Source organism: Mauremys mutica, chromosome 26 (assembly GCF_020497125.1).
Source record: "Mauremys mutica isolate MM-2020 ecotype Southern chromosome 26, ASM2049712v1, whole genome shotgun sequence".
Classification (NCBI taxonomy): domain Eukaryota; kingdom Metazoa; phylum Chordata; order Testudines; family Geoemydidae; genus Mauremys; species Mauremys mutica.
In genome coordinates, this window is record NC_059097.1 from 12,688,387 (window position 1) to 12,706,276 (window position 17,890).

Below are 17,890 nucleotides of genomic sequence, written 5' to 3' on the forward strand. Positions count from 1 at the left end.
CGGGCGGAAAAGAGGCAGCCGGGTCGGATTTCGCGTGGCAAACGTAACGAAGTCTGTTGTATGGCATTTCCTAGTGTGACAGCTCCCCCCCCGCGCACGCTCAGCGGGAGAGGAACCCTGTCCCTTTCCAGGGCCGGCCCCTGCCACTGGGGATACGGGACAATCTGCACTAGCCAGCAGCGGTGGAAGGCTGGTATCGTAGATCCATAATGACCGGAAGGGACTGTCAGGGCTTCGTAGGCCCCTGGTCATTACGCTGACCATCCGCCAAAGCCAAATGGAGTTTCAAGGCACAAAGAAAAGGCACCTCCGGGGGCCTAGGGCTGCTGTGGTGGGAACAGGGCGCCAGGGACCAAACCTGTCTGGTGAGCGGCCACTACCAGACCCCACCCTAGCCCGGTGCCGGCACGTGATTAAATAAACAAGTCACCAAGGCCGGGGAACGAATTAACGGGTCACCGCGGCACGGGAGCAGCACGGGACAAAGGGCGACTCGTAATTAATGCCTGAGCAGGACGACGGTGTCACGGATGACGAGGAGCCGTTAACGAGGCGCCCCTTGTCACATGCATCACATTGGCAGAGTGATGGCGGGATCATGACGCGTTTTGCACCGTCCGTGTCACGGGAGGCGTCTGCGGGAACGCCGTGACTGGCTGAAGGCGATGAGCCTGGGTGTGCGCCTGGCTCTGGAGTTACGCCTGTCGGCGACGTGTCTGTATTTCGAATGTGGTCACACCCGGGTGACACCCACTCGGCAGGGTGCTGCCAGCTGGCGGTGATGGGTCATGAGGGGGAACCAGAGGCCTCACCCCCGCCCTGGCGAGCCTTCCTGGGAACGCGTCAGCCGGCCTGTGGCTAACGGCTGCTGGGACTCGCGGGGGCAGGGACCAGATCACATGACACCCGACTCCATTTTGTTAGCTGTATTTTTCCACCAACTGGGCTGCGACCTGAGCTTAGGACAGAAAGACGGGGGGCGACGTCGCCTCTGGGCCGCGCTCCCCACGCACGGGAACACCCGGAAACGCCTGCGGAGCAGAGACCGAACCGGGGGAAGCGCCGGTCCCGGGCGAAAGGGATTTCGAGCCTGCGGCTGGACAGCTTGCAGCGGGGTGAGACATCGCCGATTCAAACCCGATGTAGCTCGTTAGGCTCCGTTTGCACGTTTTGTTTAACTTTCCAGCTGACCTGCGTGGGTCTCTGTGCTGTCCCGGACACTCTCTTGTCGAGCTGAGTTTGCTGGGTTGGTGGTTCTGACTCGCCCCTGGTCGAATCCGGCCAGCAGATTGACGGGTTCCCGTTCGATTCACACTACAGGCTGCGAGACCCCAGAGCGCTCCGTAGCGGGAGGGACTCGCAGGGGGCACTTGGAAACACACTGACGCCGAGGACAGGAGCAAATGGAGGAAAACTTTATTGAGATGAACCGAAGAGAAAGAACCTGCTGGGACCCGTCCCCGGGCTGGGGAACAGAGGAGAACAAAGGGAAGGACGAGCTCCTGGAAAAACCGCTCCAAGAAACCAGCTCCAGCCGCTGGAGGAGCCGCCGGACTCTCCCTGACAAGGGATGTGATGGGCTCCTGACGCTCTGTCATTCAGGCCCAGCCGCCTGGACCCAAATCTTACGTCCGAACCCTAAGGACGTGTGGGGCCCCGTCTCCTCTGGGTTAGGGGCTTCTGACCCTTACTCTCTATGGCTGTTGATAAGGACGATCTCTCTCCAAACCTGCCACCCCAGGCTCCCCTGGCGACCTCCCAGGTGTGGGGGACCCTGCGGTTCCCAGCGGGGTGCGGACGCCGGAGAAACCTGTGATGTGGTGTGTTGGGTTCCTCTCTTCGGTTCCCCAGCATCCAGGGACCAGTCGCCGATTTTCTGCTGCCCGGCTCTGCACCGATGAGACTTTGAGTGCTAGGGCGGGTCTGAGCGGATCCCACAGGCCGGCAGCTTTCTTGCATTTCAGCAAAACTTGTTCCTAGGAAACAGAGGCCTCCACCCCCCCTGAATTCAAAGGCTAAACGCGGAGACTGGCCTGGATGAATTCAGAGCGAGGAGCCCGTTCTCTGACCCGGCTGGCGGGGCTAGTGCGACATCATAGCTACACAATCACCCCCCGGGCGACACTCGCTGGGGTTGAACAATCTTGTTGTATGGTTGGTCCCGACGCGGGAGTGTCTGAGAGGGGAACTGGCAGCTCAGCTCGCCCCGGGCGGCTGCAGGGTCCCCCGCAGCGACGGATGAACCAGCTCGCCCCGGCCAGACCCCTGGGCAGTGCAAGGGGGGAGAGCTCAGGGTTTGTACTCCCGGGGGGGGGAGCACGGCGGGGGGGCTGGGGATTGGCCGGGGCTGATAGGGTCGAGCTGCGAGTGGCTTCGGTAAAGCACTCAGGTCGCCGAGGTGGGTGTGCGGCGCCCCCTGCTGCCGCGTGGCTGAGTGACCGGCAGAGCAGCGCGAGTGTTGGGGGCGCAGACTGCACCCAGGGGGGGCGACCCCTCCCCCCCAATGAAGCGCAATCACCGAAGAGCCTTCATGAGTGACAAACAGCCGGTGAAGGACTAACTGCCAGGAGCCGTCCGCCAGGACTCACTAGCCAGCCACAGCTGTCCATGAAGGGTGGTTGCCTAACGAACTGCGATAATTAAATCGCAATTAAGAGTTATTAACTAACTGCAATCACTAAACAGCGATGAACAGGCCAGCGGACAACCCATAGCGAAGGAACTGTGATAATTAAATGGTAATTAAAGGAGGCCGGCGAACACCTTGCCATTAATGAACTTTGGTCATCAACTAGCACTGAAGAGAAGCCAATTAACGAATGGCAATTAACGAAGGGCAATTAACGAATGCCTCATGAATTGACGCCACTGGCTATTCTCCTCCTTTCGTGCCCGGGGAGGGAGTAAGGTGGAGTTGAGGGGCCGGGGGCCTCATTTCAGACCCCGCTCTGAGCCCCGTTGTGCGCGGCCGCCTGGCACCGCCCCAGATGCAGCCGCAGCGCGCCCTGCCGGTGCATGCCCAGGTACCGGGTGAACTCCTCGGGCATGGCGTGAACGCCCGGCTTGGGGGGCTGGTCGTCGTAGTAGTGGTGGGGCAGAGGCCGCCCCTGGGGGTCGCTGGGGAAGGGCCAGAAGCCGTAGAGGATGAGGTGCCGGCACATCTCCAGGGCGGCGCTCACCAGCATGAAGCCGGAGGAGAGGCGCTTGGCGCGCAGGCCGCGGCGACGCCAGTGCCCGTCCAGTCGTGCCAGGTACTCGGGGTTCATGAAGAGGGCGCGGGCCGGGGAGCCGAAGTCCTCCAGGGTGTAGAGGGCCTGGAACGAGATCGCGGTGTAGGCGGCGAAGCTGAAGGCCGGGACGAGGAGCAGCGCGGCCCCGTGGGCACCCACCGCCTCCGCGAACGGCCGGCGCCGGCGGCTCAGACCCCTGAACCTGCGGGCAGGGAGAGACGCCCCCATCAGCCGCGGTCCCGGCACGGCCCGTCCCCCAGAGCCAGTCCCGGTCCCTCCCACGGCCGCCCCATCGCTCAGTCGCCTCTGCCCCGATCCCCCGGGGACCCTACGGCCGACCGGAGAGCTGGGGGCTGGGCCTCCTCTGACCCCCCCGGGGACCCCACGGCCGACCGGAGAGCTGGGGGCTGGGCCTCCTCTGACCCCCCCGGGGACCCCACGGCCGACCGGAGAGCTGGGGGCTGGGCCTCCTCTGACCCCCCCCCCCCGGGGACCCTCCGGCCGACCGGAGAGCTGGGGGCTGGGTCTCATCTCACCCCCCCCCCCGGGGACCCTACGGCCGACCGGAGAGCTGGGGGCTGGGCCTGCTCTGACCCCCCCACCCCGGGGACCCTACACCCGACCGGAGAGCTGGGGGCTGGGCCTCCTCTGACCCCCCCCGGTGACCCTACGGCCGACCGGAGAGCTGGGGGCTGGGCCTCCTCTGACCCCCCCCCCCGGGGACCCTACGGCCGACCGGAGAGCTGGGGGCTGGGCCTCCTCTGACCCCCCCCCCCGGGGACCCTACGGCCGACCGGAGAGCTGGGGGCTGGGCCTGCTCTGACCCCCCCCCCTGGGGACCCCATGGCCGACCGGAGAGCTGGGGGCTGGGCCTCCTCTGACCCCCCCGGCGACCCCACGGCCGACCGGAGAGCTGGGGGGCATCGAATCTCCCCCCCCTCCCCCGGGGGCTCAGTCCCGACCCCCCACAGGTCCCGATCCCTCCCCCCTCGGGGCTCCCCCCCCCGGTACCGGACATGCAGGATGCTGGGGTTCATGGTGACGACACTCGATTTGGTGCCCACGTCGGCGGCGAAGCCCGGGGGGGGCAGGTTGAACCTGGGGGCGGGGGAGCAGCGTGAGCCTTGGGGACCGGGGGGTCTCCCCACTTCCTGGGGGTCCCCAGGGCCCCACAGTTCCTTCCTCACGGTGCCCGGCTCAGCGACACCCCCCTGCCCTGCCCCCACCCTGAGCCCCCTCCTTCCGCACCCCCCACCCTGCCGAGCCCCCTCCCCCACTCGCCCCCCCTGCCCACCCGGCCGGCGTTACCTGACGACGAACTGGGCGCGGTCGATCTCGGGGCCGCAGCTGCTGTGACGAAGGATCCCCCCGTTCCCCACCACGGCGCAGCACTCGTAGGGGGCGCCCTGAAACGGGGAGCCCTGCGGGGGAGAGGGGCTGGGTCAGCACCCACCGACCGTGCACAGGCCCCCCCAACGCTGAGATGCAGCCAGCTCTGGGGTGGGGCATGGGGGGGGCTGTTTATACAGGGACCCATCGCCCGGGGCTGAGATGCAGCCAGCTCTGGGGTGGGGCACGGGGGGCTGTTTATACAGGGACCCATCGCCCGGTGCTGAGATGCAGCCAGCTCTGGGGTGGGGCGTGGGGGGCTGTTTATACAGGGCCCCCCGCCCGGAGCTGAGATGCAGCCAGCTCTGGGGTGGGGCACGGGGGACTGTTTATAGAGGGACCCATCGCCCGGTGCTGAGATGCAGCCAGCTCTGGGGTGCAGTGTGGAGGGGCTGTTTATACAGGGCCCCCTGCCCGGAGCTGAGATGCAGCGAGCTCTGGGGTGGGGCGTGGCTGACACAAAGCTGGGAGGTGTTCCTAACACAGAGAAGGACCGGGATATCCTACAGGAAGATCTGGATGACCTTGTAAAGTGGAGTAATAGTAATAGGATGAAATGTAATCGTGAAAAGTGCAAGGTCCTGCACTGCATTTAGGGATTGATAACAAGAATGTTGGTTATAAACTGGGGACGCATCAGCTGGAAGTAACAGAGGAGGAGAAGGGCCTCGGAGTATCGGTTGAGCACAGGATGACTATGAGCTGCCAATGTGCTATGGCCGTGTGTGACGCAGTGGGAACGGTCTTAATGGGGTTTCACTGAATACTGTGTGGGTGCCTCAGTTTCCCCCGTGTGTTTCTTAAGTATCTAGGTGGGGGGAGAGGGGGGGTGATTGTTGCGGAGCCCGAGAGGGCTGGTGTGATGGTGTCTGCACAGAGAATGGCCGACACCCCGTCTCCTGCCGACTAGCTCAGGTAGCTTCCTTCAGGGGAAGTCCCCCATCCCCAATGTAACCCCCCCGGGGACTCCCTGACACTGTGAAAAAAGCGAATGCGGCCTTGGGATGCATCAGGCGAGGTATTTCCAGCAGAGATAAGGAGGCGTTAGTACCGTTATACACGGCACTGGTGAGACCTCATCTGGATACCGTCTGCAGCTCTGGTCTCCCATGTCTGAGGAGGATGAATTGAAACTGGAACAGGTACAGAGAAGGGCTGCTAGGATGATCCGGGGAATGGAAAACCTGGCTTATGAAAGGAGACTCAAAGAGCTCGGCTCGTTTAGCCTAACGAAGCGAAGGCAGAGGGGGGATCTGATCGCTCTCTATACAGACATCAGAGGGCTAAATCCCAGGGAGGGAGAGGAATTATTTAAGCTCAGCACCAATGTGGACACAAGAACAAATGGATATAAACTGGACACTAAGAAGTTTAGACTTGAAATCAGACGAAGGTTTCTAACCATCAGAGGAGCGAAGTTCTGGAACAGCCTCCCAAGGGGAGTAGTGGGGGCAAAAGGCATATCTGGCTTCAAGACTGAGCTTGATAAGTTTATGGAAGGGATGGTATGATGGGATAGACTCATTTTGGCAATTAATTGATCTTTGATTATTAGCAGGTAAGTATGCCCAGTGGTCTGTGATGGGATGTTAGATGGGTTGGGATCTGAGTTCCTACAGAGAATTCTTTCCTGGGTGCTGGCGGGTGAGTCTTGCCCACGTGCTCAGGGTTCAGCTGATCACCATATTTGGGGTCGGGAAGGAATTTTCCTCCGGGGCAGATTGGCAGAGGCCCTGCAAGTTTTTCGCCTTCCTCTGCAGCATGGGGCACGGGTCACTGGCTGGAGGATTCTCTGCACCTTGAGGTCTTCAAACCACGATTTGAGGAGTTCAATAGCTCAGACGTAGGTTAGGGGTTTGTTACAGGAGTGGGTGGGTGAGATTCTGTGGCCTGCGTTGTGCAGGGGGTCGGACTAGATGGTTCCTTCTGACCTTAAAGTCTATGAGTCTATGAATCATAGAATCTCAGGGTTGGAAGGGACCTCAGGAGGTATCTAGTCCAACCCCCTGCTCAAAGCAGGACCAATCCCCAGCTCAATCATCCCAGCCAGGGCTTTGTCAAGCCTGACCTTAAAAACCTCCATGCACAGGACCCCCCAACACACACAGGGGCCCCCTCCCAGTGCGGAGATGCAGCCACCTCTGGGGTGCGGCGTGGGGGGCTGTTTATAAAGTTCCCCTCACCCGGTGCAGAGATGCAGCCCCCTCTGGGGTGCGGCGTGGGGGGCTGTTTATAAAGTTCCCCTCACCCGGTGCAGAGATGCAGCCACCTCTGGGGTGCGGCGTGGGGGGCTGTTTATAAAGTTCCCCTCACCCGGTGCAGAGATGCAGCCACCTCTGGGGTGCGGCGTGGGGGACTGTTTATAAAGTTCCCCTCACCCGGTGCAGAGATGCAGCCACCTCTGGGGTGCGGCGTGGGGGGCTGTTTATAAAGTTCCCCTCACCCGGTGCAGAGATGCAGCCACCTCTGGGGTGCGGCGTGGGGGGCTGTTTATAAAGTTCCCCTCACCCGGTGCAGAGATGCAGCCACCTCTGGGGTGGAGCGCCCAGCGCTGAGCCTCTGTTCCCCACCCCCAGCCCAGCGCCCCCTACCTGCGGCAGGATCTCGAGCAGCTCCTCTCGCACCAGCAGCCTCTTGGCCGGCTGCCCATCGCAGACGATCCGGGAGCCCAGCGGGGTGTTCTCCCGGCTCAGCACCAGGTTGGCCGACGCGTTACAGCAGCGCCCCAGCTGCTCCCTGCGGGCGGGGAGACGGGTGACATGGGGGGCACAGGGGTTCGGGGCACGGCGGAATGGGGGAGTTGGGGAGGGGACGGTGGGGGTGGGGGGTACCTGTACCGGCCCAGGGCGCTGGCGTTATGCACCCAGGGGCAGCTCTGCACCAGCTTCAGCCGCCTCCAGATCCAGGCCTCGTCCAGCCTGGGGCGGAGAGACAGAGAGTCACTGGCCGGCCGTGGGTGCCTCAGTTTCCCCTGCGTTCTGCATGGCCGCCCAGCGGGGGCAGGGCGCCGTTCACGAGGAAAGCCAGGCCCCGGGAGGTGGGGGCGCTCAGTGGGGCGCTCCGAGGGGGGGGTCCGTAGCCCCCATCCCATGGGTCCGTGAAACCCCCTCCCCCAGGAACCGGCCTGCCCCCGGCCACACTCGCCTCACCGGGAGGACGCGCCGGCTCAGTTCCTGCCCCAGCTCCCGGCACTGCTGTGCGTCCATCACCATGGCCTCCGGGCTGGAAAGGAAGCGGAGGCGTTAACTAAGGAAAGGAGACACCCCCTGGGGGGGCTTCCATCCACACCCCCCCTTAGAGCTCCCCCATCCACCCCCCCCGAGCTCCCCCATCCATCCCCCCCCAGCTCCCCCATCCATCCCCCCCAAAGCCCATGTCAGCGTTTCTCCACTGAGTCCCACACCCCCCTGGCCCGCCCCATCTCCCACCCCCCACACACCTGGGCGTCGGGGTGCAGGTTGGGGGCCAGCCGATCCCTGGCTCGGACGCTGCTGTAGGACCAGCAAACGAGGCTGTTTCCATCGGCAGGGAGACACGGCTGGGGGCGCACAGAGACATTGACATCAGCCGGGGAGAGAACCCAGGAGTCCTGGCTCCCAGCCCCCCTGCTCTAACTCACCAGCCCCCACTCCCCTCCCAGAGCCGGGGAGAGAACCCAGGAGTCCTGGCTCCCAGCCCGCCTGCTCTAACCCACCAGCCCCCACTCCCCTCCCAGAGCCGGGGAGAGAACCCAGGAGTCCTGGCTCCCAGCCCCCCTGCTCTAACCCACCAGCCCCCACTCCCCTCCCAGAGCCGGGGAGAGAACCCAGGAGTCCTGGCTCCAGCCCACCCTGCTCCAACCCACCAGCCCCCACTCCCCTCCCAGAGCCGGGGAGAGAACCCAGGAGTCCTGGCTCCCCACCCCCCACTCACTCACCTCTGAAGCCTCCACAGGACGGAGAGGCCGAAGCTGAGGGTGATGCTCACACCCAGCGCCAGCGCCCAGCTCCATCTCCGCAGCATCCTGGGGGGGCCCCCGGCGCTCGCTGTGGGGAGACACCTTCACCCACCATGGGGGAAACCACCGGGCACGGCCCCCCCGGCTCTGGGAGGGGAGTGGGGGCTGGTGGGTTGGAGCAGGGGGGCTGGGAGCCAGGACTCCTGGGTTCTCTCCCCAGCTCTGGGAGGGGAGAGGGGGCTGGTGGGTTAGAGCAGGACCCACCACCAGGGGCGCCAGGATGTGGCAAGGGGCTGCGTGGCGGGTCCTGCCCCACGGGGTGGGCCGGGCCCCCTCCCTGCTCCGGGCCCTGTGAGCTGTGGGCTCCAGGAGGCGCTCTGGTACGGAGCTGCTGCGGGGGAGAGAACCCAGGAGTCCTGGCTCCCAGCCCCCCCTGCTCTAACCCACCAGCCCCCATCCCCTCCCAGAGCCAGGAAGAGAACCCAGGAGTCCTGGCTCCCAGCTCCCCCTGCTCTCACCCACCAGCCCCCACTCCCCTCCCAGAGCCGGGACAGAACCCAGGAGTCCTGGCTCCCAGCCCCCCCTGCTCTAACCACCAGCCCCCACTCCCCTCCCAGGGCCGGAGAAGAACCCAGGAGTCCTGGCTCCCAGCCCTCCCCCCTGCTCTAACCCACCAGCCCCCACTCCCCTCCCAGAGTCGGGGAGAGAACCCAGGAGTCCTGGCTCCCAGCCCCCCCTGCTCTAACCACCAGCCCCCACTCCCCTCCCAGGGCCGGAGAAGAACCCAGGAGTCTGGGCGCTCACCCTGGGGCGCGGCACACGGGCAGGGCCGGCTCCTTCCTGTGGCGCCTCCCTCTGGCTCCCCCTGCAGCCCGGGTGGGACCCTGCCGGCGGCGTCTCCCGGGCTGGGCGGGGCTGGGACGGGATGTGCCGACCCCCCCCCGGGCTCCTGCCTGCTCCCCACATCCCGGGGGGGTTCGAGCCCTCTCTGCCCCCCACACCAGAGCCCCCATATCATCTCCCCCAACAGCGTCCCGTGTCCTCCGTCCCCAGGGAACGGGTCGGGGTCCCCTGCCCCGCGCCCGTATCCTCCCACCGGCCGCCACCGGCCGACGGCCAAGCTGGGGTGACGTCGCTGGGCTCCCCCAGGCCCAGGGCCTTGTCCGGGGTCCCGGCTGCCGGGCCGCACCTGGTGCCCTGCCGCCACAGACTCCCTCTGCCAGCCCGGCCCTGCCTCCGTTCCCGGTTGGCACCGTTGGGGGGCAGCCCCGCAGGGTGGGCCGAGGGGGGCTCTGCCAGCCCAGCCCTGCCTCTGTTCCCGGTTGGCACCGTTCGGGGCAGCGTGGCAGGGGGGCCGAGGGGGGCTCTGCCAGCCCGGCCCTGCCTCCGTTCCCGGTTGGCACCGTTCGGGGCAGCGTGGCAGGGGGGCCGAGGGGGGCTCTGCCAGCCCGGCCCTGCCTCCGTTCCCGGTTGGCACCGTTGGGGGCAGCCCCGCAGGGTGGGCCAAGGGGGGCTCTGCCAGCCCGGGACACGGCAGACAGGGAGGGGTGCACACCCCAACATCGGTCCCCGCCCGGTGCAAGCTCAGGAATCCATTCGCTCGCCCCCTCGGTGTGGGGCAGGTCTGCGCCAGCCTTGGCGAGCTGAGCTGCCAGTTCCCCTCTCAGACACTCCCGCGTCGGGACCAACCATACAACAAGATTGTTCAACCCCAGCGAGTGGCGCCCGGGGGGTGATTGTGTAGCTATGATGTCGCACTAGCCCCGCCAGCCGGGTCAGAGAACGGGCTCCTCGCTCTGAATTCATCCAGGCCAGTCTCCGCGTTTAGCCTTTGAATTCAGGGGGGGTGGAGGCAGCTGTTTCCTAGGAACAAGTTTTGCTGAAATGCAAGAAAGCTGCCGGCCTGTGGGATCCGCTCAGACCCGCCCTAGCGCTCAAAGTCTCATCGGTGCAGAGCCGGGGAGCAGAAAAGTGCGACTGGTCCCTGGACGCTGGGGAACCGAAGAGAGGAACCCAACACACCACATCACAGGTTTCTCCGGCGTCCGCAACCCGCTGGGAACCGCAGGGTCCCCCACACCTGGGAGGTTGCCAGGGGAGCCTGGGGTGGCAGGTTTGGAGAGAGATCGTCCTTATCAACAGCCATGGAGAGTAAGGGTCAGAATCCCCTAACCCAGAGGAGACGGGTCCCCACACGTTCTTAGGGTTCGGACGTAAGATTTGGGTCCAGGGGGCTGGGCCTGAATGACAGAGCGTCAGGAGCCCATCACATCCCTTGTCAGGGAGAGTCCGGCGGCTCCTCCAGCGGCTGGAGCTGGTTTCTTGGAGCGGTTTTCCCAGGAGCTCGTCCTTCCCTTTGTTCTCCTCTGTTCCCCAGCCCGGGGACGGGTCCCAGCAGGTTCTTTCTCTTCTTTCTCTCTTTAAAGTATCAAAGAAATGCAGAGATAAAATTTCTCGATACTTTAAATGACTGCTTCATGGAGCAGCTGGTACGGGAACCCACAAGGCGAGAGGCGACTCTAGATTTAATCCTGAGTGGAGCGCAGGAGCTGGTCCAAGAGGTAACTATAGCAGGACCGCTTGGAAATAGTGACCATAATACAATAGCATTCAACATCCCTGTGGTGGGAAGAACATCTCAACTGCCCAACACTGTGGCCTTTAATTTCAAAAGGGGGAACTATACAAAAATGAGGGGGTTAGTTAGACAAAAGTTAAAAGGTACAGTGACTAAAGTGAAATCCCTGCAAGTCGCGTGGGCCCTTTTTAAAGACACCATAATAGAGGCCCAACTTCAATGTATACCCCAAATTAAGAAACACAGTAAAAGAACTAAAAAAGAGCCACCGTGGCTTAACAACCATGTAAAAGAAGCAGTGAGAGATAAAAAGACTTCCTTTAAAAAGTGGAAGTCAGATCCTAGTGAGGCAAGTAGAAAGGAGCACAAACACTGCCAACTTAAGTGCAAGAGTGTAATAAGAAAAGCCAAAGAGGAGTTTGAAGAATGGCTAGCCAAAAACTCCAAAGGTAATAACAAAATGTTTTTTAAGTACATCAGAAGCAGGAAGCCTGCTAAACAACCAGTGGGGCCCCTTGATGATCAAAATACAAAAGGAGCGCTTAAAGATGATAAAGTCATTGCGGAGAAACTAAATGGATTCCTTGCTTCAGTCTTCACGGCTGAGGATGTTAGGGAGATTCCCAAACCTGAGCCGGCTTTTGTAGGTGACAAATCTGAGGAACTGTCACAGATTGAAGTATCACTAGAGGAGGTTTTGGAATTAATTGATAAACTCAACATTAACAAGTCACCGGGACCAGATGGCATTCACCCAAGAGTTCTGAAAGAACTCAAATGTGAAGTTGCGGAACTATTAACTAAGGTTTGTAACCTGTCCTTTAAATCGGCTTCGGTACCCAATGACTGGAAGTTAGCTAATGGAACGGCAATATTTAAAAAGGGCTCTAGGGGTGATCCCAGCAATTACAGACCGGTAAGTCTAACGTCGGTACCGGGCAAATTAGTTGAAACAATAGTAAAGAATAAAATTGTCAGACACATAGAAAAACATAAACTCTTGAGCAATAGTCAACATGGTTTCTGTAAAGGGAAATCGTGTCTTACTAATCTATTAGAGTTCTTTGAAGGGGTCAACAAACATGTGGGCAAGGGGGATCCGGTGGACATAGTGTACTTGGATTTCCAGAAAGCCTTTGACAAGGTCCCTCACCAAAGGCTCTTATGTAAATTGAGCTGTCATGGGATAAAAGGGAAGGTCCTTTCATGGATTGAGAACTGGTTAAAGGACAGGGAACAAAGGGTAGGAATTAATGGTAAATTCTCAGAATGGAGAGGGGTAACTAGTGGTGTTCCCCAAGGGTCAGTCCTAGGACCAATCCTATTCAATTTATTCATAAATGATCTGGAGAAAGGGGTAAACAGTGAGGTGGCAAAGTTTGCAGATGATACTGTTGTGTATTTGGTTGTCATGGTTTTTGTTGCTATGGCAACTGAGTTAGATTATTATGGGTTAGCTCAGCCAGCTTCAGCCGGCTGAGTGAGCTCTCTCTCTCTGTAAATAAAATGGTGGTTTTGTTAGCTGTCAGCTCTCTGGCCTCAACTGATTTCTTCTTAAACCGGCTCCCCACAAGGATATAACAGATACTAAACTACTCAAGATAGTTAAGACCAAAGCAGATTGTGAAGAACTTCAAAAAGATCTCACAAAACTAAGTGATTGGGCAACAAAATGGCAAATGAAATTTAATGTGGATAAATGTAAAGTAATGCACATTGGAAAAAATAACCCCAACTATACATACAACATGATGGGGGCTAATTTAGCTACAACGAGTCAGGAAAAAGATCTTGGAGTTATCGTGGATAGTTCTCTGAAGATGTCCACGCAGTGTGCAGAGGCGGTCAAAAAAGCAAACAGGATGTTAGGAATCATTAAAAAGGGGATAGAGAATAAGACTGAGAATATATTATTGCCCTTATATAAATCCATGGTACGCCCACATCTCGAATACTGTGTACAGATGTGGTCTCCTCACCTCAAAAAAGATATTCTAGCACTAGAAAAGGTTCAGAAAAGAGCAACTAAAATGATTAGGGGTTTAGAGAGGGTCCCATACAAGGAAAGATTAAAGAGGCTAGGACTCTTCAGTTTGGAAAAGAGAAGACTAAGGGGGGACATGATAGAGGTATATAAAATCATGAGTGATGTTGAGAAAGTGGATAAGGAAAAGTTATTTACTTATTCCCATAATACAAGAACTAGGGGTCACCAAATGAAATTAATAGGCAGCAGGTTTAAAACAAATAAAAGGAAGTTCTTCACGCAGCGCACAGTCAACTTGTGGAACTCCTTACCTGAGGAGGTTGTGAAGGCTAGGACTATAACAATGTTTAAAAGGGGACTGGATAAATTCATGGTGGCTAAGTCCATAAATGGCTATTAGCCAGGATGGGTAAGGAATGGTGTCCCTAGCTTCTGTTCGTCAGAGGATGGAGATGTATAGCAGGAGAGAGATCACTTGATCATTGCCTGTTAGGTTCACTCCCTCTGGGGCACCTGGCATTGGCCACTGTTGGTAGACAGATACCGGGCTAGATGGACCTTTGGTCTGACCTGGTATGGCCGTTCTTATGTTCTTATGTTCTTATGTTCTGTTCATCTCAATAAAGTTTTCCTCAATTTGCTCCTGTCCTCGGTGTCAGTGTTTTGCCAAGTGCCCCTGTGACGTTATGACTGTGATATAATATCTCATTGAAAGGTGACAGGGCCAGAAAGAATTAATTAACTCACCGACTGACCCGACCCGTGGGTGAACCTTGAGGACGGGTTAGGAAGATCTGTAAATGAACAGAGCTTTGAAATGCAGCCGGCATTGTTAGAGGTAGAAGGGGGGATGTTTGCTCAGGTCTTGGGATGTCAGCAAACAAGTCTTGTCTATTGCTAGAGTTTTAATTCAAAGATCAAAAAAGGAATATTAACATTTATGATGATACTTGAGTGAAATAGTGTTATTGTCTGTGTGTCTCTGGGAAGGTTGTGCTAACCTGTATCTGAACTGTTTAATGGATAAATTACCCTGTGCTAATTGCCAGGATGTTTGGGAGAAGGAGTTAAGCCTATTGTTTTCTCAGGCCGAAAGGCTGCTGGAGACGTATAAGAACCTGGGACATGATCCTGCTTCATCTCAGATCTGCTTTGGGTTTCAACAGGGGAAACCTTAAGCCACAAGGATTGAGATCCCCAGTCACCGACTGGAGTCACCCTGAATATGGACATTGGACTGTAACCTCTGGACTATTTCTAAAAGGACTTTTGGCAACTACAAGCTCATCCCTGCTGTGTCTGAACCTCAAGAATTGAATTCAAGTCTGGCTGTAGATTGATCTTTTAACCACCACTCTCTCGCTTTTCTTTTTTCATAAATTTTAGCTTAGTTACTAAGAATTGGCTGTAACGTGTATTCTGGGTCAGATCTAAGTTATAATTGGACCTGGGTGTGTGGCTGATCCTCTGGGGTTGGAAGAACCTTTTCTTTTATATGATGAGATCAGATTTTCAGGAATCATCATCATATCTGACAGGTGTGTCTGGCCGGAGGCCTGAGGCTGGGCACTTGAAGGGAACTGCATGGTTTGGATTCTGAGTGACCAGTGAGGTGCTACAGAAGCTGTTTTGTGCTGGTTGGTAAATCTAAGTATTGGAATAACCACCAGCGTTTGGGGTTTGTCTGCCCCGTTTGGTTTGCAGTTCACCCTGATTGAGTGACCTCAGCTGGCTCCCACGGGCAGCGCCGTCACAGCCCCCCGCGAGTCCCTCCCGCTACGGAGCGCTCTGGGGTCTCGCAGCCTGTAGTGTGAATCGAACGGGAACCCGTCAATCTGCTGGTCGGATTCGATCAGGGGCGAGTCAGAACCACCAACCCAGCAAACTCAGCTCGACAAGAGAGTGTCCGGGACAGCACAGAGCCCCACGCAGGTCAGCTGGAAAGTTAAACAAAACGTGCAAACGGAGCCTACCGAGCTACATCGGGTTTGAATCGGCGATGTCTCACCCCGCTGCAAGCTGTCCAGACGCAGGCTCGAAATCCCTTTCGCCCGGGACCGGCGCTTCCCCCGGTTCGGTCTCTGCTCCGCAGGCGTTTCCGGGTGTTCCCGTGTGTGGGGAGCGCGGCCCAGAGGCGACGTCGCCCCCCGTCTTTCTGTCCTAAGCTCAGGTCGCAGCCCAGTTGGTGGAAAAATACAGCTAACAAAATGGAGTCGGGTGTCATGTGATCTGGTCCCGGCCCCTGCGAGTCCCAGCAGCCGTTAGCCACAGGCCGGCTGACGCGGTCCCAGGAAGGCTCGCCAGGGCGGGGGTGAGGCCTCTGGTTCCCCCTTATGACCCATCACCGCCAGCTGGCAGCACCCTGCCGAGTGGGTGTCACCCGGGTGTGACCACATTCGAAATACAGACACGTCGCCGACAGGCGTAACTCCAGAGCCAGGCGCACAGCCAGGCTCATCGCCTTCAGCCAGTCACGGCTTTCCCGCAGACGCCTCCCGTGACACGGATGGTGCAAAACGCGTCATGATCCCGCCATCACTCTTCCAATGTGATGCATGTGACAAGGGGCGCCTCGTTAACGGCTCCTCGTCCTCCGTGACACCGTCGTCCTGCTCAGGCATTAATTACGAGTCGCCCTTTGTCCCGTGCTGCTCCCGTGCCGCGGTGACCCGTTAATTCGTTCCCCGGCCTTGATTGCTTCTTGATTTAATCATGTGCCAGCACTGGGCTAGGGTGGGGTCTGGTAGTGGCCGCTCACCAGACAAGTTTGGTCCCTGGCGCCCTGTTGCCACCACAGCAGCCCTAGGCCCCTGGAGGTGCCTTTTCTTTGTGCCTTGAAACTCCATTTGGCTTTGGCGGATGGTCAGCGTAATGACCAGGGGCCTACGAAGCCCTGACAGTCCCTTCCGGTCGTTATGGATCTACGATACCAGCCTTCCACCGCTGCTGGCTAGTGCAGATTGTCCCGTATCCCCAGTGGCAGGGGCCGGCCCTGGAAAGGGACAGGGTTCCCCTCCCGCTGAGCGTGCGCTGGGGGGGAGCTGTCACACTAGGAAATGCCATACAACAAACTTTGTTACGGCTGCCAAGGGTCAGCATCTGCCAGCAGGATCTGACCCCTGGTGTGGCTGCTTGTACCCCTGGCTTGGCCGCCTCTTTTCCACCCGCCGGTGAAGGTGGGAGTTGTTGCCACGTTTGGGTGCCCAATGGGCCTGCCTCAGTTTCCCCACTGGCTTCGTACAGGGCATGAAGGGGTTAATTCCTCCTCTGGGGCAGGGGGCAGTGAAGGGTGGTGCTTAGAGCCACCGTGGGGCGTTTTGATTGGCCTGGACGCGCCATCGTGACCTGTCCGCAGACCGAGGGGGCTCGCCGGAGAGCCCCGGACGGGACCGTCATTTAGCCCATGGGACGTTGAGAAAAACCGGGGAAATTCCAGGCCAAAAACTCCTTTACGCGCGGCGAAGGGTCCTGCCACCCACGTGCCCTGAGTCTGGTCACCTTGTGCGCCCGCATTACGCCGAGGCGGCAGGGTGGAGCTGCGAAATGGGGCGTTTCCTGCCTCGCCAGCGCTCGGCTGGGTACGGTCAGGACTGGGGGAGGTCGGTCTGTGCCAGGCGCTGTGCCAAGCCACCAGCGGAGTTTGCTCCCGCTGTCCTGCCCGTCGGGGTGAGCCTCTGTCAGCCCCTGCTCCCAGCGCGGGTCGGGGCGCGGCCATAGCGCCAATGGCGAACCAGGGCACGGCTCATGGGGCTGGTTGCGGGGCAGGGGACGAGCGTGTGTGATATTCTGCCTCCGCGGCCTTGTGCTGTGGGGTTGGTGGGAGAGTCCGACCATGCGTGCCTCAGTTTCCCTCTCCATGTGACGGGCAGGGGCCGGCGCCTGGGCTAGCAGCAGCGTGCAGCACTCAGCGGCCGTAACCCTGCGAAGACGCCACCAACGGACCCGGCCCTGGAAGCTGATCGCAGCCAATTTGGGGGCCCACGGAAAAATCCTCCCCCCCCCGCGTTGGCCCCAGGGTTAGAGGAGCTGGCCCACAGCGGGGGGAGCCGGAAAGGAGCAAGCAGGGTCCAGGCCATGGGGGAAGGGTGCAGTGGGGCGGGGCCACAGGGGAAGGGGCGGGGCCGTGGGTGGAACGGGGTGGAGCTGGAGGGGCGGGAGCAGGATGGGGCGGGGCCGTGGGTGGAACAGGGGCGGAGCTGCAGGGGCGGGAGCAGGATGGGGCGGGGCCACAGGGGCGGGGCCGTGGGTGGAACAGGGGCGGGGCGGGAGGGGCGGGAGCAGGATGGGGCGGGGCCGTGGGTGGAACAGGGGCGGAGCTGCAGGGGCGGGAGTAGGATGGGACGGGGCCACAGGGGATGGGGTGGGGCCGTGGGTGGAACAGGGGCGGAGCTGGAGGGGTGGGAGCAGGATGGGGCGGGGCCGTGGGTGGAACAGGGGCGGAGCTGGAGGGGCGGGAGCAGGATGGGGCGCGGCCACAGGGGATGGGGCGGGGCCGTGGGTGGAACAGGGGCTGCGGGGCAGGGGCGAAATGGGGGTGGCACCGCAGCCGGCGGGGGGGTCGGGCCACGGTGCCCCCCACTTGCTCCAGTCTCGGACCCCAGGAGACCTTAATCCACCTCTGGCTGCAGTACGGCCAACGCCAAATGTTCAACGATCCCGAGTCAGCCTCGCCGGAGAGCCTGAGCTCGGCTTTCCAGCCATGCGATTCCGTAACAGGACGAGATTTGGGGGATCTTTCCATTTGCCTTCTGCTCGCTGAGCTGTGAGGG

General features: G+C 60.0%; 1 protein-coding gene across 2 annotated transcripts; it reads right to left on the bottom strand.

The window, feature by feature from the left end:
* Positions 1 to 2,326: 2,326 nt before the first annotated feature.
* On the bottom strand, positions 2,327 to 9,399 carry LOC123356671 (alpha-2,8-sialyltransferase 8E-like). Of its 2 annotated transcripts, XM_045000065.1 has the most exons (9): positions 9,361 to 9,399; positions 8,536 to 8,644; positions 8,059 to 8,157; positions 7,764 to 7,841; positions 7,451 to 7,537; positions 7,211 to 7,355; positions 4,539 to 4,651; positions 4,242 to 4,328; positions 2,327 to 3,432 (listed from the first exon to the last, which is right to left on the bottom strand). In XM_045000065.1, exons 2-9 carry the CDS (start codon positions 8,619 to 8,621, stop codon positions 2,937 to 2,939), a joined length of 1,191 nt encoding a protein of 396 aa, XP_044856000.1. In that variant the 5' UTR covers positions 8,622 to 8,644; positions 9,361 to 9,399; the 3' UTR covers positions 2,327 to 2,936. The 2 variants fall into 2 exon arrangements, with proteins under 2 accessions (XP_044856000.1, XP_044856002.1); XM_045000067.1 differs by lacking the exons at positions 7,451 to 7,537; positions 9,361 to 9,399 and having other exon boundaries at positions 8,536 to 8,704.
* Positions 9,400 to 17,890: the final 8,491 nt, after the last annotated feature.

Coding starts and splice junctions, on each gene's coding strand:
- LOC123356671 (XM_045000065.1), bottom strand. CDS start 8,621: ATGCTGCGGAGATGGAGCTGGGCGCTGGCGCTGGGTGTGAGCATCACC. Junction 4,652..7,210: donor TGCTCGAGATCCTGCCGCAG/GTAGGGGGCGCT, acceptor TCTCCCCCGCAG/GGCTCCCCGTTTCAGGGCGC. Junction 3,433..4,241: donor CCCAGCATCCTGCATGTCCG/GTACCGGGGGGG, acceptor CCCTGCCCGCAG/GTTCAGGGGTCTGAGCCGCC.